The sequence below is a fragment of the Amblyomma mixtum genome, chromosome 3, assembly GCF_055824585.1.
Source record: "Amblyomma mixtum isolate Tamu chromosome 3, ASM5582458v1, whole genome shotgun sequence".
NCBI lineage: Eukaryota > Metazoa > Arthropoda > Arachnida > Ixodida > Ixodidae > Amblyomma > Amblyomma mixtum.
The window spans coordinates 158229557-158250190 of NC_143014.1; the positions used below are offsets into that span (position 1 = coordinate 158229557).

Sequence of the window (20634 nt, forward strand, 5' to 3'; positions counted from 1 at the left end):
TCCGTCCCTCACCATAGCGCAGGCTGCACATTGGCGACAACTACAAACCCGGACTGCTCAATACCAAATACTGCTGCATGCCCGATACCCAGACCAATGCTCGTAATCATGCGAACTTTTGCGGCAAACCAGGCGCCCCCTACGATTTACATCATTGGCAATAAACGTTTCCACCACCACCTACGTGTTCATGCGTCAGCACATTGAGAGGCGCGCTGACCAGGCCGCGGTTCAGAAGACGCGCAGATTCGCGGCGGCGGTGCGCGGAGGCAGACTCGCCGGAGGAATAGACCGAAGAGCGCAACAGCCGTGAAAGAAAAAAAGAGGAGAACGGAGAAAAGAGCGGAGGAGGAGAGGCGGCGCTGCGAGGAGGGTTCTGGGACGCCAGTGAGGAAATTGCCGAAAGAACGACCTTGTGTGATTGCTTATGAATGTGAGTAGATTCTTTAAATTAGCTTCCAAAATGTTGTGCTGGGGGTTCGTGAAGTGCTGTAAATGCTGCTGGGTGTTGTCTGACTACTTCGGAGTGCAGTAGAAGTTTGAGTTCGATGCAACGGCTTCTGCAAGTCGCTTGTTTTCACGTGATCGCGAGCCAGTCACACAGCCACGGAAACCGTAACTTCCTCTCCGCAGCGAAGAAGTTGTGACATGGAGTGCAGTGGCATGTTTTTAATCTCACGATTTCGTTGTGCTCATTACTGCGATGAATGGAACCAACGCGCGGAAAGCACTGTGTTGGAACGACGTATGCTTCTCTGTGGCAGTGGTTCCCGGCATTTAGTTTTTCGTGCTTGTATGTGTATGTGTGCATGTGTACAGGGTATAATTCCAAGCTCAACAAAACATGGTCTGCCGAGCCCACGTTACAAATGCTCACAGTACTCAGGCCGTTCAGTGCCTAGAAGTGGAATGACGATCTAGCTACAACTGCCTTGAGTTGCGCACGTCAAATGCACAAGGAATTTTGCCGATGAGATTCGCTGCGAAAATAACTTTTGGTAATCCATTTCGGGCGTTGTTCGCTCATAGAGAGTATAAGCAATTTGTGGGGGCTGGCTTTGGTTGTTTTTTTTTTTGGCATTTCAAGCATACTTCGAACTGGTGCAATTATGAACCTCTGCAAAGTAAACACAGTAACACACCTTTATCGCAAACTGCGCATAATGTTTTCGACTATGCTTTTGAATAATTTTATTTCGAAGGACTTTATGGTGACGCATGGAGTTTCTCCAGAGTTCTTCAAAGAGAGAAGTACTGAGACTTGGATTTCGCCAACATGTGTAGTTGCTGTTCCCACTTGCACTGTAGTGTCATGCCGTAAAAAGCTTACCATTTTACATTGTATTTTGTTATGTGTGTGTTATTGGTGCTGATTCATTTGTCTGGCTTTAACCTCACTGCTTTTCTGCAGCAACTGGAACATAGCTTTGTTGATCTCACTACCAGAATGCTTGAGATATCGTCGGTTTTTAATGTATGTAACTGAATGTAGTCATTTCAATGGATTATACAGGCTAGCAGTTTAAAATAGTTATGTGACATTGTTAATGCACCTACTATCTACAACTATTTCAGCAGTGCCAATCCAACACTAGTGGAGCAGGAAAGTGAAAAGTTTTTTATTGTAGCAGGATCGGAATCCATCCCTTTGCTTAAAAAAGGGGTCATCAGCATCACCATCTTGTCAGATGTTTAGAGAGTGCAATTACTGTGTCTAAGTCGCCATTTCGAGAGACTCAGATGTAGACGCTTTGTGCTGCCTTTGAGCTACTGAGGTTGAGTGACTGCTGTTCTCAGCTGTCACTGCACCTAATTTGCTTTCTGTAATTAATCAGTGACTTGTAAAACACAGAAGACAGGTGAATTAGTTCTCTAAAAACAAGTGATTGTGAATGTCACTGCATTATTGGCAATAAATATTGTTATGTATTAGATTAATATTGTTACAGGTTAATGTAATAGTTATTCATTCTCATGAAATATTCTAGTCTGGCAGGGGTATCAGTCACAGCTGGATGGTGTTTACAGTTCTTTTCTAAGGGTACATTGCATTTATTTTGTAATCGTACTTTCTGTATTGTGCTTTTAGTAGTCTTTTCAAAGCTAGATCACCAAAGTGCTGCTGCTTGTTTGCATTAGTGTGAAAGCAGTTGTGTGCTAGGTCTCACTGACTTATTTTTTTTCTTTGGCCTATATGCAGACATCTGGGTACTTCAGACTGGCAAGCATGGGTGGTGCCTATTTGACGCCTCCTCATCTCTGCACAGACAAGAATGATGCACCTAATAATCTACCAGCCAGGTCACATCATTGGCTTACCGCAAGTCATCAGCACATTTTATGAAAGGAAATGCTGGTATCTATGCCATTGAATTATTTACTGCGGGATATGCACAATGAAGATCACATCCAAAGAATACCTGGAAGTGCCGATATGAATCAACAACTGCCTCCTTTTGACCAATTTTTATTTTCAGAATTATGCACTCAATTAAAATATATGCATTCTAAACTAAATATGTCTATACCAGCATAGTTAGAAAGTCAGACCTTGCATCAAGCAGTTGCATATTTTAAATGCGTGCTTGAGTTGATTGTTAATATCCCCACACATTTATCCTCCATACTATTTACTACAAAGGAATGAAACGCACATGAAACAGATTGCTTTTCGAAATATTTGTTTTGTTTCTTCTCTAAACCGGATATAGCTTTTCTTCTCATTTTTCTTTTTGTTCACTTGATACTGCAGCATATCATTGCTTTCTTTAGCAGTGAATTTTGCAGCCTGTTTATGATGGTCTCTTAGATTGTTGGGCAAACTGACCATTGTAAATCCAGGCAACACTTAAACACAGCTCAGGAAAGCATATGCATAGCTATAATATTAGTTGCCTGTGGACAGCAGCAGTTGTGTGAAGAAAGGGGGCTGTAACAGATGACATTCACAGCTTGTGTTGTCACCTAAGAAGGATTATTGAGCAGCCAACTGTCAAGCATCCTATTCTGGCCGCCCTGTATTCCCTATGGTTGGACCAATTTGTACACAAGAAGCAACGTAGAAAAACACAAGTTACGTATATGTAATGAAAAAAACCAGTTCTTTTGTTGGCACAGTCAGAGATTTGATGTACAGCTTTTTTGTGGTTAATAGCGGGTAGTGCAAACCAGTCTGAATTAAAATGCTAACAAAGGCGCGCCCTTGTAGCAAACGGTAATATGCATGATGGCTAACTGGATGATTATTGCTCAGTATCAGACGTAAAGTGTTCCTTGAAATTTGCATTTTCATCGGACGATTTTTAGTCATGTAGAGTAGAAATGAATAATGTACTCTGTTTTGTCATTCTTGTACTTTGTGTCTTGCTTGAATTAAGAATTTATTCCTGCTCAAAGGAGTACAGACGCCTAACTTTTGGGTGCATGTTTTCTGCTTTGTAATGATTCCTAAGGCATGGATTATTATGTGCTATTCTAGTATGCCCGCTAAATAATTTACAGTTGAATTTCTTTCTCATGCTGTTTCGGTTTCAACAGCCGAACGATGACTGTGACATCAAAGTGTGCTTACAGGTCTCGCAAGACATGAAGGAACTGTGATATGATCACTGTTTTGTCCTTTTAATTTGCTACAATGCTAAAGCCAAGCAGCCTCAACAGCCGGAATGACAACAAATGAAGAAGCAGCAATTTGCTGTTTTTTATGCCTCATGTGACCTATAAGGGCTCGTTAACGTTACATTCGTTGTTAGGCTGGTGAAACTGAAACAGCATGAGAGAAAAATTCAATTATAAATTATTTATAGTTAGCAGGTGAATACCACCCGGTGATCCATGCGTAGTAGTGTTTTCCACATTACTGTGGAGAAGAAAACATGCCACCAAAATTAGGTGCGTGTACTGTTTAACAAGAGGCAGTTTAATTCTGGACAGTAGATTTCACGTGTCCACTTCAAAACAAATGTGACTCCTTCATCATGTTCACTCTATTGTGCACGCAATCCTTGGGACAGCTGTAAATGATATCCTTTCAGAATACTACATACAGGTACACAGTGCTTTCTTTCTAACTTTTAATTCTCACAGAATGAACATGCAGCTAGCCTTTTGCTGTGGCTCCTACTAGCATTGTGTACCTTATGTAGGACATAAGTGAATAAAATTAAGGCAGGCATATACTCAGAGACATTGAAGGCAGAAGGCTAGGCAGTATTTGTGTGAGTCGTTACTCCACTGTTATTTCGTGAAAACATACTCTCTTTGAGGTGTGCTCTTTGTTTCACATGTGGCGCAGAAAATGAATCTAAAATTACTTGTCTCAAAATAAAATGTGCTGGTACTGCTCGTGTGCCATGTCTCCTATCAGTTTTCATCATAAATGCTGCTAATTACTAAGGCTCGCCAGAAGCTGCAAACATTCCATTCCGTAAGCTGCTGTAAAAGTTGCAAGTGAAATAAAGTTAGTTGATTGTATGTCATGTGCTGTTGCTCTGTATGATTTCTTGCATGCTTACAGCAATCAGTGGTTACCTCATATATGTTACATTGTGCATGCTGGGCTTCTATAGGAATGTGGTGGCCAGTTAGTTATTGGAACTCATTACTCAGATCTTATACAGTGTCAAAAGTATCACATTGTAATGAAATAAATGCATTCCAATGGATTTACCTAAAATTCATTTAACTAGCTTCAAAAGAAAGTTGTTGCAGTATTTCTTTTAAAGGACATTAGCCGTGTTCCTATAAAAATGTGGTAGCCAATTAGTTATTGAAACACTGTACCCAAATTCTATACAAATTCAAAAGCAGCACATTACAATGAAATGAGTACACTGAAAAGAATTTCTAAACAATTTCTCAAGGAGTTTCTAAAGAAAGTCATTACATTATTTCTTTTAAAGGACATTAGCCACATTTCTATAGCAATGCGGTGGCCAATTAGTTATTGAAACACTACCCAAATTCTATACACATTCAAAAACAACACATTACAATGAAATGAGTGCGCTGAAAAGGGTTTCTAAAGGGACTCTTCAAGAAGTTTCTAAAGCAACTCATTACAGTGTTTCTTTTAAAGGACATTAGCCGTGTTCCTATAACAATGCGGTGGCCAATTAGTTATTGAAACACTGTACCCAAATTCTATACAGATTCAAAAACAAAACATTACAATGAAATGAGTGCGCTGAAAAGGGTTTCTAAAGAGACTCTTCAAGAAGTTTCTAAAGCAACTCATTACAGTGCTTCTTTTAAAGGACATTAGCCGTGTTCCTATAACAATGCGGTGGCCAATTAGTTATTGAAACTCTGGACAAAAATTCCGTACAGATCTAAAAGAAACACATTACATTATAATGAGTAAATTTGAAAGACTCTCTAAAGAATCACAAAAGAAATTTTTGTAAGGATTATGCATGGGTAACTTTTGCTGCCGCGGGGGTGCGCTGACGGTGGTAAAATGTCAACAAGCCGCTTTGCACGAAAACAGCTGTTCCACGCCTTGATACTGTTTTCTTACGCGGCGTCGAAAATCAAGGTACTGTGCGGTTGATCTAAATGCGGAAAAATCGACGAAGCCAACTTGTTAAGGTCTGTGTTGTTCGACTCTTACGACCGGTGACAGAAGTGTCAAAGCGTGAAGCGTTGCAGTATGTGATGTGTGGTCGTCTGTTTCTTTTTCCTCGACCGGGAAACAGAAGACGACTACGAAGTGCGATTTGCAGGGGAAAATAAAGTTCTTTGCCAGCATAAGCATGTTTTATTCGTATGTAGCTGTGGCACAGAGGTGACGTCGGCTGCCGAAGCTTGTATGAAACCCGCGGTCGCAAATAACCGCAGTGCACACAGCACCCGCCGCTGCACCGACAGCGCACTCGCACGCACACCTCCCAGTTCATCGCCGAGTTCGTCGCACAGCCACTCCGCAGTCTGCTTCTCCAATCGAAAAAGGCGTCGAAACAGCTCGTCCGGCAAGTTAAACGCGTCTTCGTATGCCCTCCTTCGCCGTTCGTTCTCGCCGGCGCAGCCGCCATCGCCACATACACCACCGCTGCCGCCGCCATTTTCTGTCAAAAACGCAACGGCCAAATTGACCGCCTCGAAGCGGTCAAAAAAAGTCAAATTGCGCCTGCATAATTAGGTGTGCAACGTCACCACTTCTGTCATGTCCGTGACGTAAACGACAGCCACCCATGACGCAAAAAAGTAACATGGCCGCCGGCCACGGCCGACCAATAGGAGCGCGGCTACGGCGGGGCTAATTGACACTTTTTTGACAAGTTTTTGACAAGTTTTTGATTTGACAGTTCCGTAATACGGCCCCTGATGGAGTCTTCCTCAGAGTTGAACCAGCGCTTGCGGAGGCTGACAGGTGGGCCGTCCCGGCATGCCCTGTGCTGCGGGTGTTGACGCAGGGTGCCGGATGGAGTTTGGCTGGCTTGACTTTCCGCAGACAGTCACGGGTGCTCATGACGTGCTCTTTACCGCACAGTGCGCACTTTGGCTGACACAGGTCCCCCCCCACAAGATATTTGACACAGCACTGCCTGGACACCGCAGTGTCCGGGTATCGGCACACGTCATGGCGATGTTCCGTTTGCATGCAGACAGCACACCTGCCTGGCCGGTCGGTAGTGGAAGCAGTGGAATTCGGCGTCGTGGCAGTAGACTACCTTGGGTACCATGGGGCCCTCAAAGGTGAAGAGCACTGTTTTCATTTCGCATAGCATTCGGGCATAGGATGTTGACGCCCTGTGTACGCAACCCGAGGCCGGCCATAAGCGTTTCACGGGATTCTCCTTCAGGGAGGTCATGAATGACCCCCTTCTTTTCCTGGTCGCAGAAGGGCCCTATGCTGTAACGTCAAAGGTTTTGCCGCCGAGGACTAGACGGGCCATCTGGCGCACCTCGTCCGCCACTTCGATGTGGGGTGTGCTGACAATGAGGATGTTGGATCTGGTACGAGGACGGACGACGTATTCTCCTGCAACCTTGTGAGGATTAGAACAGGCACCAGAAATGGCACGTCAGATGTCGATGATGTTGTGGTCTTTAATTGATAATCCTCGTCGATGGCTGATGACGATGTGATGTCGCCCTTCAGTAAGGGCGGGAGGCGACGCTGGGGCCCGCGTGTCGTTGTGTTGTTTTCCGGGGTGAGCTGACTCAAGGCGGATGCAGTCGAGGCCCCGCTGGTAGTCAGAGCTTCAGCAGGGGTTTCCGTGACCTGCATGGCAGCTTTGCGCTTTTTCTTAGCCTTGTGTTAACTCAGCGCCTGGGCCCAGCCGGCCTGGTTGGTCGGGTGTGATGATCGGGAGACGATGATGCTGTGAGAGAGGGAGTGGATTCTCACGAATCCATTTCAATATCCGAGTGTTCTTCAGGAAGTGGCAGAGTGCCAGGCAGGCCACTGGTTCCGGCCGGCGCTGTCTCCATGTCCATTTCCGGTGAGGGAGTAGAGAACAGCCCGCGGAGGTATGATTAGGCCAATCGCGGCGCAAGAACGCCTGCGAGCGCGAAATACATGGGAGGCCTTTTTGGGAGGCAGTGTGGTCAGAGCTCGTTCTGCGGTACCGCGGATCAGTCGGGAAGCACGTACGACCTTTCTCGCGGCTCGGTGTAAACCGCCCCCATCGGGGGCAGCGCTCCAGAGAAAAGCAGATTTTGTTCTCTGAGAACAGTCAGTTCCTTGGGGCACTGATTGCACCGCTGCCGCATGGTAGCTTTACATTTGGCGGAAGCTGCGTAAATGGCACCTTGGTGAAACATTTCAGCCGGCTGTTTTTCAAGGTGATCTACAACTTCTGCATCGACACTTCATTCCTGACACCAGTATTTAAAAGCTTAGCTAATCAGTCTTGCTGGTTAACAAAGTTTCAAGAAATAAAAAATTGGCAGTGGCTTAGCTCTGGTTAAGCCGGGATATACAAGCGAAAAGCTGCAGTTATGCTTTGTTTAACGTCATGGCTGCCGCAGTTCGCGCACAACGCACTGGGAGCACCACGATAACAGTGTAGGCAAGCGCGTTATATAGCCCTCCTTTCGCATGCGTAGTAACTGTGGTAAACACGCGGCTGCAAGTAGCGTCATACGAGGAAGCCGAGCGCGCGCCGATGGACACTCGGTAAACACGCGCAGAGCGCGCGAACGACGGCGAAAGTCGACCGGCGGTGCCGCGCTCGGCGGTGGCTCCGCCGACCACGAGCGCCTCTCCAGTGACGTCGCGCGGCGAACTCGCGCATGCGCCGCTGTGGCTAAAATTGATCACGGCGCACGCCAGATCCGGTGTTGACTAGCCTAGTGAAGCGTTTCGCTTCAAAAAACACTGATAACTAGGCCTCTGCTTGCTTGCTTGAATATTTTGTTCAAAGGAGCCCTGCCGGTATACGGCCATACGACTGTCAGCAGCCCTAAATTGGTTTCACTCGCCTAGGACATGTCTTTTTTTTTAATATCGGTTATTTTTAGCCGGAACGCCGGTATATGTAGCGATTCTTGGTCAAATGTCTCTAAGGGTGACTGATACAAAAGTGAAAATCTATAATGCACATATTTCAAGTACCAGCGGGTATGTGCGATTTAACCGCCTGTTTTAAGCTTTGCTTTTTCAGTAGGGTATACGAAGAGATTTCCCGACGTTCCACGGACTGCTTACTGCATTAACTGTTTTGACATCGCTACAGTTGCAATGGCCCATTCGACCAGCACTTTTGGAAATCTAGTATAGGTCATTCGAACATGGCGGTCAGTTTCCACCGCAACTACAACTGTAGGCATAACGACAACTGCAAGAAAAAGCACGCTTGCGCTGCTTTAGTTCGATTTATCAGATGAACTGCTGGGAAAACTCACACATTTGAACAGTATAACCGATCCACCTACGATTTATTAGCGTTTAAAAGTGCGTAGAGGATCAAATCTTTGTTTTTAAGTTTATGCCGAAAATATGGAAACGACCACGCACTGATCAAGTATTCTACGATTATTCTCTGCGGAAAACGAAAAAAAGAGAAAAGACTTTTGTTCACTCATACTTCGCGATGGTTAGACAGATATGCATATTTCTCAAAGCATTTACATTGAACCGCCGTAAAGAGAAATGCTGCTTATCGAAGAATAATTCCGGGCAACCGGGCAGCTTTATGGCTAGTGCTGCACATAACGCGGTGCGATGTCTACACAGAAAAGTACAGCAATATAATTTCTTTTCAATAGCACGATGTACTAAGGGCACCAGATGGAGAATTTAAAAAGGAAGAATAAAAAAATGTAGTCCACTGGACCTCCGTATAGGCAGAATGGGTTTCGGCTTTTCGGGTGGCCGATTTTTGTGGCGGGAACTCTACTGCGACGCGAAAGCTGCTCCGGCCGCGTGAGAGCAGTGTTTTAGCGTAGTTTGTGGGCGCTGTAGTTAAAGGGACTATGCAGTAAATTAATTGAGATTACGTAAAGAGGAGAGATAGGCATTCCATCACTCGTCACCCCAGCGCAAGAATTTTCGAGCTAGCATCAATAACAACGAAGATATAGATGATTAAGAATGACGCTCCTCCTCTCCCCCCCTCAACTCGTACACGCGGAGCACCAGGAAAAAATAAAGAAAACAGCTCTGGGACTGGGCTCCGCCCATGAATACGTCATTCGCTGACGTTAGGCTTGCGACTTCCGGTTGTCGCACCCAGCACCCCAGCAGCAGCGCCGGCAGCGTCTCTCCGCTGAAGAGGATTCTGAACATGTCTTTTTGCCGCGGGAGCTCGATCCACACGTTCCTAGCATTCTTAGAAACAGTGACTTATTGCCCTGTGTGGCCGATTTCCCCAATTAAAACGAATTAACGTCCGGCTCTCGCCTTTTTTTTTTAATTCTGCCTCGTACGGTGGGCGGAGTCGACCAACGCGTGGAGCGCCTTTCACCCAGTCCCGTGGAGGCTTTGCTTTCACTTTATTTTGTTTTTTAGGTTTCCATGAATAAATAGTTTCATTCGCAGATAATATAGCCGCAAAATAAGCCCGAAGAAATAAAAATACGCGCGGACTATTTGCTACTACGGACTACTACGTATTACTCCGCCGATGGCAGAGCGGCAAGCCGCCACGGGACTGGGTGAAAGGCGCTCCACGCGTTGGTCGACTCCGCCCATCGTACGAGGCAGAATTAAAAAAAAAGGCGGTAGCCGGACGTTAATTCAATTTAATTGGGGAAATCGGCCACACAGGGCAGTACATCGCAGTTTCTAAGAAAGCTCGGAACGTGTAGATCGAGTTCCCGCGGCAAAAAGACAAGTTCAGATTCCTCTTCAGTGCACCTTTAAGGCCCATCGCCATGGACACATCCGAGGCGCACCAGCGCAGCGTTTACGCGCCCAGAGCCGCACCGCGACAAGCGTTAGAAAACATATGCAACTCGATGGCCTGTCGCTGCTACCGCGCTCAGCTCGGCTCGGCGATGCAAACGGCGCGAAGGGCCGTACCGGATGCCGAGAGAACTGCGTTCTCTGATTGGTTACACCGACCGCAAACCAGCGAGCCACTTCCGGCGCCGGCGCGAGCGAGGCGCGAATATCTGACATGGACAGATATTTGCCAAGCGTCAGCGCCAGCTCGCGTCTGCGCGTCGCGCATGCGCAGACCGGCTCCGGCGTACGCTGCTACGCGTAGGCGCTGCGCTGGTGCGCCTCGGATGTGTCCATGGAGATGGGCCTTTAGCCTTCTTGGATTGCGGCGCGCTTCGGATTTCTTTGCTTGTCACTGCGACAGAGGCACTGCGAGTGACTCCCGAACTCCCGACAGAAAGAGGCGGCAGAGGTAAATTGAAACCATATGCCCTGGCTCACGCTTGCCCGAGGGGGTCGAGCGGCGGCTCGAGCAGACGATTTTCACGGCTACCGGAAGCATGCCCGTGACGCTGTGGCCGCCGTGGCTCCAGCGAATGACAGCGTGACGACGTCACGGGTCTAGTGACGTCTATCTTCCCGATTTTAGCTTCAAAATTAGTCACTACGAAGACACCAATCGGCCCGCGAATTTAAAAAAACGCGGTTTTTAAAAATTCATACTATATTTCCGGCTCAGTTCCGAAGACTCATACTTGGTGTGAATGCTGCTTAGCATCATTTCTAAGAGTTGAAAACATTTACAAGTGACCTTTAATTAATTGCATAGTCCCTTTAAGTTCAGAGACGAGCGAAGCCAGCAGAAGACAATCATTTCCGCGCAAATGCGCGTGCGCTCTGGTCCTGGAGTGCGAAAACTAACAACTAAATGGAAAGCTAAAAACAAATGCATGAATAAAAATGTAAATAAGCGAACAAAAAAGTGTTGCGCGCAACCTTTTCTTCCTCTACACAAAGAAGAGCCATCCCATCTGCTCAGCAAATTACCCCAGAGAAGCCGAGCAAGAGGCCAGAGGAAAGCTTGTACCCATTTTATCACCGGTGGGTACCCGGCGGCACTGGGGTCGAACCTTGCACCTCCAACATACAACGTGAGTGCTCAAATCACTAAACCAGAAAACCCGCTGGCCACTAGCGTGCTCATGGTTCGAGCATGCTCTCGCGCGCCTCTGCAAACGGAAGAGAAAGACGACAAAGCGTCCCCGCGTGCGCTCGTGACTCGTGTTCCGCTCGTGACTCGTGTTCCACGTAGCAAGGCGCACGAAACGTCCAGCAGCTCTTCTTTGAGTGGAACCTTTCTGGAAACGGCCGGTAAGCCTTTCTTCTTGCCTTTCTCTGGCATTCTAGGCATGCGTGGTTCCTCTCGCAACGATTCGTGTTCCACGCAGCAAGGCGCACGAAACGTCCAGCAGCTCTTTTTCGAGCGGAACCTTTCTGAAAACGGCCGGTAAGCCTTTCTTGCCTTTCTCTGGCATTCTAGGCATGCGTGGTTTCTCTCGCAACGACTCGTGTTCCACGCAGCAAGGCGCACGAAACGTCCAGCAGCTCTTCTTCGAGCGGAACCTTTCTGGAAACGGCCGGTAAGCCTTTCTTCATGCCTTTCTCTGGCATTCTAGGCATGCGTGGTTTCTCTCGCAACGACTCGTGTTTGCCAAACGAATGAACCGCCGGTGCCTCGCGGCGCGTCGCTTCGGTCTCTTCTGCAGAGCGGCGCCGTGAATCTTGGCCGCTGCTCTTCCCTGAAGGTCTTCGAAGTGCGCGCGCTACGAAGGGAGAAAAACTGTGCCCGCTTGTGCCGCTCGTCGTCACCTGTAAATTACTCGCCGAGCACGTTGCAGACCTTCGGCGTGTCGACGTTCGCGCCGTGCTTCGCGCAAAGGTGAGCACCTGCGCTCGAGGCAGCGAGGCTGACGCTGTAAACGCACGTAACCACGAAGTGTCTAATTGTTTGCCGACACTTTCACCCCTGTTTCGCCTCTTGTGGCGTGTTTTTTCATCTGATTTTTTTTTTTTTGTCTTTTACGGGGCGGCTCCGATTGGTACAGAAATGATCCCGCATAATGCTTGAAACCTACCGCGTTGGCCCAGTGACTGTTGGTAACCGCGAGATCGCAGGTTCCATCTCCAGCCGCGGATGTTCCACTTCGACGGGCGCGAAATGCAATAACGCCTGTGTACTGAGATTTTGTTGCAATTTGAAGCATTCAGAGCGGTCGATGTAAATTCGGACCCTTTTCATTCCGTCAAATTTCCTATGAGCCCGGGTAGAAGCAGCTTTTCAACGCATCCACGCAACCGGAGGACTTGTAACAATTTCCGCCTCGGTCTGAATTTTCCAGGGCCATCTCTTCCGCTTACATAATCCGGGACCAGCACATTAGCAAGGAGTAAAGCAGGCGGCGTGATCAAGGACCCCCCACCCTCCCCCACCCTCCTCCCCCCGTGAGGAATTATGCCATCGGCCAAGTAGAGAGGTAAGATAGCGCATATTTTAAGGCGGAAGCCTTTAATGTCTCATCGTTGTAAGCAGCAGTTGTCGACAGAAAATGTCACGCTTTTCAATTGGTGGAAACGGTCGTGACGTCACAGTGCGCGAATTTCAAACGGGGCCAATTGTACTTTGGCTAGTAACCATGTAACCAATTGAAGGGATCGTATAGTGATGCTCCAATTTAGTGAGACAGAGCTTAGTTAACTGCTTAATTACCCAATTAGCCTAATTAGTTTTACTAGTCAGGCCATATAAATAAATAAAATCGATTAAGAAATTGCTCGAGCTCAGGAATCGAACCCCGGTCTTCGGCGTGAGAGACGAGCATGCTATCCACTCCGCCATTCCAGCTCGATGGTTTGGAATGAACAAACCGCGTCTAGTGAATACGGTGTCTTCACTCACTCTCATCCTCCTCCATTCCCTTCTCGCGAGGTTTAGGTGTCCACCGGCAAATGAGAGACAGATACATTTCCTTTCCTCAAAAACCAATTTACTGACGAGTGAGGCGTACAACCGAATGGGCGATGGCGTTCTATGGACTCCTTGGCAGCGTTGCAAGACGCTGTCGCGTTCCACTCTTAGGGGCATCAGCGACCACACTTTAGGTCAAAAAAGTGCCCCCCTGAATTTTGTGAGACAGTTACTGCGTAATTTCCTTTCCTCAAATACAATTTTCATTTTCTTCATTACGGCTCCTCTTTATCTATCTTCTTTCACTCCCACTTCCTCCCTTCCTCTACGGTGCGGTTCAGGTGTCCACCGAGATGACAGAGAATTACTGCGCCATTTCCTTTCCTCAAAAAGCGTTGCGTTCAAAGGGCAAGGCATCGCGCTGAACGGGTGGTGTTCCGTGGACTCCTTGGCAGCGCTACAACGCGCGGTCGCGTTCCACTCCTAAAGGCGAAGCTTAAGCGTCATTAATTAGCAGTTAATAAGTATTCGGACATTAATCAGTAATTAAACATTAATTAGTGATTTGTCATCACTTAGTGATTAGTAGTCGATTATGTGACGCCACCGGTGCCACAGAAACAGCGAAGGTGGTGCGGAAAACGCTTCCGCCTCTACCCACTTTAGACAGTCAAAGTGCCCCCTGAATTTTTTTGCTCGCTTTCTAAAATCAATTCTCTCAGACGTAGGCACTCCTCACTTGCAGCCAGCACTCCTTGATTGAGCCTAAGCGCTTGCAGAGAACTTTTACTGGCCTTTCTACTGCTGTGCAGACTAAGCGCGAGGGAATTTCTTGTGGCTTCAGAGGCAGCTACTTCTGCTGGTCAAAGAAGACTGAGACATCTACGCTGCGGACAAGAACCCCTTCGAAGCGCGATGCTTAAATGCCGCGGTCCCCGAGCCGGGCATTTGCACCTGGGGTCGTATTAACGCGATATCGTTAAAGGCCCCTTATATACGCAGAAAATCCGGCTTCGGCGTTGTCGCCGTTGTGAGCGAAAAATAGGGTGGCCCAGGTGGACACCCGCCGGATAAGCAACCTAGGTGGGCCGCCTAGGTCACGTGACCTTGTGGATTGCGAGCAAACAGACCACCGTGACAGCTGGCAGTTAAATTAATGATTGCTCGCGACAGGTTGCTCGGGGAGACTAGCTTGGGTCGCACAAGCCCCACTAGTGGCAGCGCCTGTCATCGCAGGGCAGTGGCGCATCTCTTAAGCGCCGCACCACTGCGCCGGGAATGGTATGAGGACTCCCAGGGACATATGAACGCGGAGCTTAAATGTCCCCTTCAGTTTTTTTCTAACGATCCATTTCCTTTCCATTTCATTTCGTCCTCTATCACTGGTCGCTGCTCCCAGTGGCGCATGCCATGAAAAAAGATCTCACGCTGATTGAGACAGAAACACGCTTATGTCGCCACTGACTAGCACGGAGGCGTCCCGCACTCATGTCGCACTGGCGGACCGGCGCCAACTAATGAAGAAGCACGATGGCACGTTTGACATGCGTGACGAACTTTATAGGACCTAATCCATGCTCGGCAAATAAAACTTCTATCGGTTCTGCGAAGAATTCGCACAGCATGGTCCGTATGACTCAGCCGCACTGAATGTGGCGGCGCCGCTGCCATACCGGCAGTGCCTGTGATTGGCCGTCTGCTTCCACACTTGGTGTTACTTTTGTCACGATTGACGCCACGGCCAAATGAGAGAGAAACGAAATGGATCGTTACAAAATATGGCTCCTAGTCGGCTACTGGAAACCGTCATTATGTCACTTGGGAAAGTTCTACCCAGAAGCAAGTTTTATTTGTGTGGTTTTGGTGAAGACCTGCGAGTACAACATCAGTGCATGCCACTCCAGCACATCATTCTGTCTTACTGCAGACTCAAGGACCGGACCCAATGAGCGCCAGCAGTAAGCGCCCCGTATTCTTCGTGCGCCTAAGGAGCCCTCCAGAGGCACCAGAGACACAGATATCCGCTGCGCAAGAATCATGTACTAAGTAAGCGATCACGTGCGCATTGAGCGCTTAATTAGGCTACTCATTAACTGACGTCCCGACTAACTCATTGCAGACAACAAGATGCGGCTGCCCCGCAGGTGGACACCTCACGAAAAAAGGCAAGTGCTGCTTTCTGCGCCTTTGGTCCGTAACGGAAAGTAACGGAGAAATGGGTTTTATTTCTTGATGTATTGTCTGCCTACACTGATACTTTTCCCAGCGTTTCACCAGTGCTCCAATGTTAGTAACACAGAAAGCCTTGTCAGTGTGGCGAATCCATGATCGGACCGCATGCTGTAATGGCGGCCCCCGAGGAAGTCTTTCAGTGGCACAAACAGAAGGAAATCAGTCGGAGCAAGGTCCGGACTGTAGAGGAGTTGTGGCGTATCTCCCAGCCCAATTCCTACATGTAATGTTCATGTCGTGCGATGCGCAGTATGAGGGCTTGCATTGTCTTGCAGGAACGGGACTCTCCTTTGGTTCGGCCGCTCTTTGTTCAACGTCTTATGCACATCTCTGAGGACCTGGCCGTAACAGGCACTGTTGATCGTCACACCAGTCGGCAGAAAGAAAATCCACATAGAGAGAGAGAGAGAGAGAGAGAGAGAAAACTTTTATTTAAAAAGAGGAAGGTTGCTCGAGCAACTTGGGTGGCACCCCTAGTCCAAGGCGCCACTGGCTTTAGCTGACTGACGGACTTGCTGAACCAACTTAAGTTGCTGATCCAGGGTCTCGCTGGTCAGGGCCACCTCCCACTGCTCATATGTCGGGTTCGATACGGTTAAGTGTTTTGGTTTCGTTGTACATTCCCACGATATGTGGTAGAGTGTAGGGCAAGCTCCACACCAAGGGCATGTATTCTGATATTGAGTGGGGCTAATCTTGTGTAGGATGAACAAGTTAGGGAAAGTGTTGGTCTGAATTTTCCTCCAGTCTATGGCTGCGGAGGAGTCTAGTTTTATGTGAGAGGGTGGGTATTTTCTGCGCTCCAGCCGAATATGTTCTAATCTGTCACCATAGGTGCTAGGCATGGGCGTGGGGTAGGGATGAGGATCCGCCCGGTGGGTTAAATCTCGGGCTAGATCGTTGGCTACCTCATTTCCAGCTAGTCCTTCGTGACCAGGTGTCCATGTTAGTCTGTGTGTTAGGCTGAGATTGCCAAGTAGCTGTGTTGCTCTTGAGGGAAGCCTGCCATTAAGAAAGTCTCGGCAGGCTTGTTGGGAGTCTGTTATAACGTGGGAGGACTCTCCTCTTTGGTCTTTATGTTTGATGGCGATAGCTATTGCCAGAGCCTCTGCAGAGGAGGGGTTTTCTGCATATATAGAAGCTTGGAGAGCCGGTTTTAGTTGGTGGTCAATCGCAGCGACTGAGAACTTTCCCGGCGTGGGGTAGGCCCCAATGTCTACGTAAACGGCTTTACGGTCGCTTTCTAGGTGTTTCTGAAGTGCCTTTGCTCGCGCTTGTCGTCTGCCTTGCTGATGAGCATGATGCATGTGACGTGGGATTGGACTAACGCTGATCTTTTCTCGGGTTTGGAGTGGAAGAGAGGTTTTACTGCCTCTTGTCTCCAGCCCCGGCCATGTCCCTAATTTAGTCAGGATCGTCCTTCCCGCATTGGTTTTTAGAAGGCGTTCTTTTTGGCTTTCCAAGAGGGCTTCTTGGAGCTCGGTAAAAGTGTTGTGCAGACCAAGCTCTAGGAGTCGTTCTGTAGAAGTGGCTATTGGAAGATTGAGGGCAGTTTTGTAAGCCCCTCTTATGATTGTATCGATAGCTCTGGTTTCCACAGTGCCCAGTTTTTGGTAAGGGAGGCCGTATGTTATCCTGCTCAGAACTAGGGCCTGGACGAGTCTAAGGGTGTCCTCTTCTCTCATACCCTTGCGGTGCCAGGTAATGCGGCGGATCATTCTTGAGATTTGATTAACTGTTGTTTTGATGGTTCTGATCATATGGTCGGATCTGAGGTTACTTTGAAGCCAGAGCCCCAGTATCCGGATCTTGTCCACTTCATTAATCTTGCGTCCACCCAGGAAAAGCTCAACTTCTCCTGGGGATGTGTAAGGGAGTTTGTGGAGTCTAATGACCTCAGACTTCTCCGGGGCACACTCCAGACCACTTTCCGCAGCAAATTCTTCAACCGTGTGTATGGCATCTTGTAGGGCTTCTTCTTTTTGGGCTAAGGAGCCGTGTGTGGCCCATAGAGTTATATCATCGGCATAGACCGTGTAGCCTATGTCGGGCTGCGTTTGAAGCTTTCTTGCTAGCTTTAGCATGGCAATATTGAAGAGGAGGGGGGATATTATAGCCCCTTGAGGAGTACCCTTGTTAGGCATGGGGAAGGGATGAGAACGGACTTCACCAATGCCTATGGTGGCGGTTCTGTTGGAGAGGAAAGCCTTGATGTAGTTAAATATCCTCTCTCCACAGTTTAGACCACTCAGCTCCTCTAGGATAGCCTGATGGGAGACGTTGTCAAAGGCTCCTTTTAAATCCAGGGCTAAAAGAAGGTTTTCTCCGTTTGTGGGTATTGTATTAAGCACTTCTTCGCTAATCCTTAGGAAGGCATCTTGTGTACAGAGACCTTTTCGGAATCCCACCATAGTGTAGGGGTAAAATTTGTTATCTTCTATATAGTTCTGGAGTCTGGTGTGTATGATTCTTTCATACAGTTTTCCCAGACAGGAGGTTAAGGAGATTGGGCGGAGGGACTCCACTGCCGGGGGTTTCCCGGCCTTTGGAATCATAATGATGTTCGCATGGCGCCACTCAGCTGGAACCTGGCCTTTCTCCCATAACTCCTTGTTAATGTATTCTGTTAGGTCTTTCATATGGTCGTTGCTGAGGTTTCGAATTATAGCGTTGGTAACCTTGTCTCCGCCCGGTGCTGTGTTCCGCTGAGCTATTCTTGCTGCAGCATAAACTTCAGATACCGTTATGGAGGCGTCTAAGCTTGGATTTTGTTGTCCTTCATAGGTCAGGGTGCATGGAGGGGTGTGGTCTCCTATGTACTTGCGATGCATGGCTGTTATGAGGTCTTGGTCTGTGCCTTGAAACTTATGGGCAACTGTTGGAGAGTTCGGCTGGTAACTGATTTGGCCTTATTCGGGTCGAGCATGCATCTTAAGATGGTCCATGTCTGGGCTGTGCTTAGAGTGCCTTTCAGGGAAGCACAAAACTCAGACCAGTTTTGTCTACACAGTTGTATAGCATATGCTTGCGCTTGCTGTGTAATCTTAGCAATTCGTAGTTTTAGTTTTCTATTGAGACGCTGCTTTTTCCAGCGTTTAGTGAGGCCTTTTCGAGCCTCCCATAGATGCAATAGGTGGCGATCTACGTCCGGTGCTTCTACGGTCCGTTGGATGGTTCGAGTGTTGCTTGAGTGGGCATCTTTGATTAGTTGAGTCCACTCTTGAATATTTTTAATGCCTCCTTCTGGCGGCGGGCAGTCTCTGAATTTTGTCCAGTCCGTGATGTGTACATTTCCCAGAGCTCTTCTGATTCTGGCAGTTGGTATAGAGAGACTTATGATGTTGTGGTCGCTGCCCAAGGATTCCCCTAGGTTAGTCCAGGTTGCGTGATTAATGTTCTTAATGAAGGTGAGGTCTGGGCAGGTATCTCGGCTAATACTGTTCCCTGTTCTGGTAGGAGAGGTAATATCAGTGACGAGTTCTAAACCTAGCATTTCCACGGCTTCAAGTAGATTAGCACCTTTTTGAGAGTCGCTTATGTAGCCCCAGGAGCTGTGTCTTGCATTCATGTCTCCCAGAACCACCAAGGGGTTGTCCTGGGCTATTCTGGTGCATTCTGTTAGTATAGGCAGAAAATCTTCCTTCTTGCGGCTTGGAGGGCTGTAGATATTTAGGATAAAGATGCTCTGCTTTCCCCTCTTTTGCGGCAGAACTTCAACTAGAACATGGTTAATATCTATGAAGGGGAGTTGATGTGGGACTGTCGTAACTGATTTGGCCACAAGAGTAGCTACTCTCGGCGAGTCCGTAGGTGCCATTGTATAATATCCACGAAGGTAAGGAGCCACGCGGGTTTCCTGGAGACAGATTATATCCGGGGGTATAGGAGACTTTTGAATGAACATAAGCAAGTAACTGCCCTTATTTTTGAAAGTTCTACAATTCCATTGCCAGATTTCTAAGTGGTTTTGTGCTTGTTTAGGGGAGGGGGCCATCTTGACTGCTAGCAACGGATTCACAATCGCTGACGTCAGCCACGCTTGTGTGTCTTCTGTTGACTTTGGCCCGGGGGTTGTCAGTCAGTCCTGCGCGTTTCCTGACTCCCTGCGTGACAACTTGGATTTTAGAATTGAATTCTTCTTGCACAGCGGAAATTTTCTGTTGCATCTGGAGGGATTGTTGTTGCACTTGTTGTTGCAGAGCTTGCATCTGAGCCTGGATTTGGACCATAATTTGTTGGAGAGTTGGTTGTTCAACATTTGTGTCAGGGGGAGGGCATTGAACAGAGGCTTGGGGAGTTGTGTTCTGCGTCTGAGGCCGTAGATTGCTAAGGTCTTCAGTTTCCATGCTTGCTGGGGCTGGTAATGCTTGTACTGGGCTAGGTGTTGCTGAGCGAGAGCTAAGAAGTTGGTTGACCTTTTCCTCTAACCTTTGTATGCGTTGGTTTTGCTCTGCTATTTTTGCTCTGAGCTGTTTGTTAGTATTTTCTAGCTGTTTGCAATCCTGGCATGTATTAGTATTGTTTTGAGCAGGGGAGACGGCAACCTGAGACCAGCTTACCCTTTTGTCGGGGGAGTCCATTTTCTTCCCTGGTGGAGGTCCTTGGCCCTGGCTGGTCTTGGTCTCCTGCTTCGCCTTGTCTTGCTTGTGTTTTGGGAGGGAAAGGTCTCCTGGCCTTGACTTGGACCGGGAACTAGATCGCCCTCTGGATCCACATAGAACACACCAGCGCTGTCCCAGAGAATCGTGGCTATGATTTTTCCAGCAGACGGAATCCTATGGAACTTCTTGCTATTTGGAGAGTTGAGATGCTTCCACTCTTTGATGCATGTTGCAACTCCAGGGTGAAATGATGCATCCACTTTTCATCGCATGTGATGATCCGATTTAGGAATGGCTGGTCTTCAGTGCCGAAACTGTCCTTTAGCTCTTGGGAGATTTGCCGGTCGAACACAGAGAGCTGCCTCGGCACCCAACGTGCACTAACTTTCCGGAACTGAAGGCTTTCTTGAATGATAGTGTTCGCTGATGACATGAACTGCAAGGCATGATCAATGAGTTAGACAGGCAGAGCAGAACGGTGGGGTTAAAAAAATAACATGCAGAAA

At 47.9% G+C, this 20634-nt stretch overlaps 1 protein-coding gene and 2 long non-coding RNA genes across 3 annotated transcripts in view; 2 read left to right on the forward strand and 1 right to left on the reverse strand.

Moving 5' to 3' along the window:
• Positions 1-348: 348 nt before the first annotated feature.
• LOC149352484 (uncharacterized) lies at positions 349-4348 on the forward strand. Its single transcript, XR_016290800.1, has 2 exons — positions 349-433; positions 2201-4348. It is a non-coding gene; the product is annotated as an uncharacterized LOC149352484 (long non-coding RNA).
• A 6373-nt stretch (positions 4349-10721) lies between these two features.
• LOC149352485 (uncharacterized) lies at positions 10722-15448 on the forward strand. The gene is made up of 4 exons (XR_016289535.1): positions 10722-11837; positions 11912-12269; positions 15223-15341; positions 15415-15448. It is a non-coding gene; the product is annotated as an uncharacterized LOC149352485 (long non-coding RNA).
• Positions 15449-20493: 5045 nt separating this feature from the next.
• The window catches only part of LOC149352486 (sulfhydryl oxidase 1-like), a 116270-nt gene continuing 116129 nt past the window's right edge, over positions 20494-20634 (reverse strand). The window contains exon 11 of the mRNA XM_089581677.1: positions 20494-20564. Coding sequence (XP_089437803.1) covers positions 20509-20564 — 56 coding nt within the window. The 3' untranslated portion in view covers positions 20494-20508. The remainder of the gene's footprint in view (positions 20565-20634) is intronic.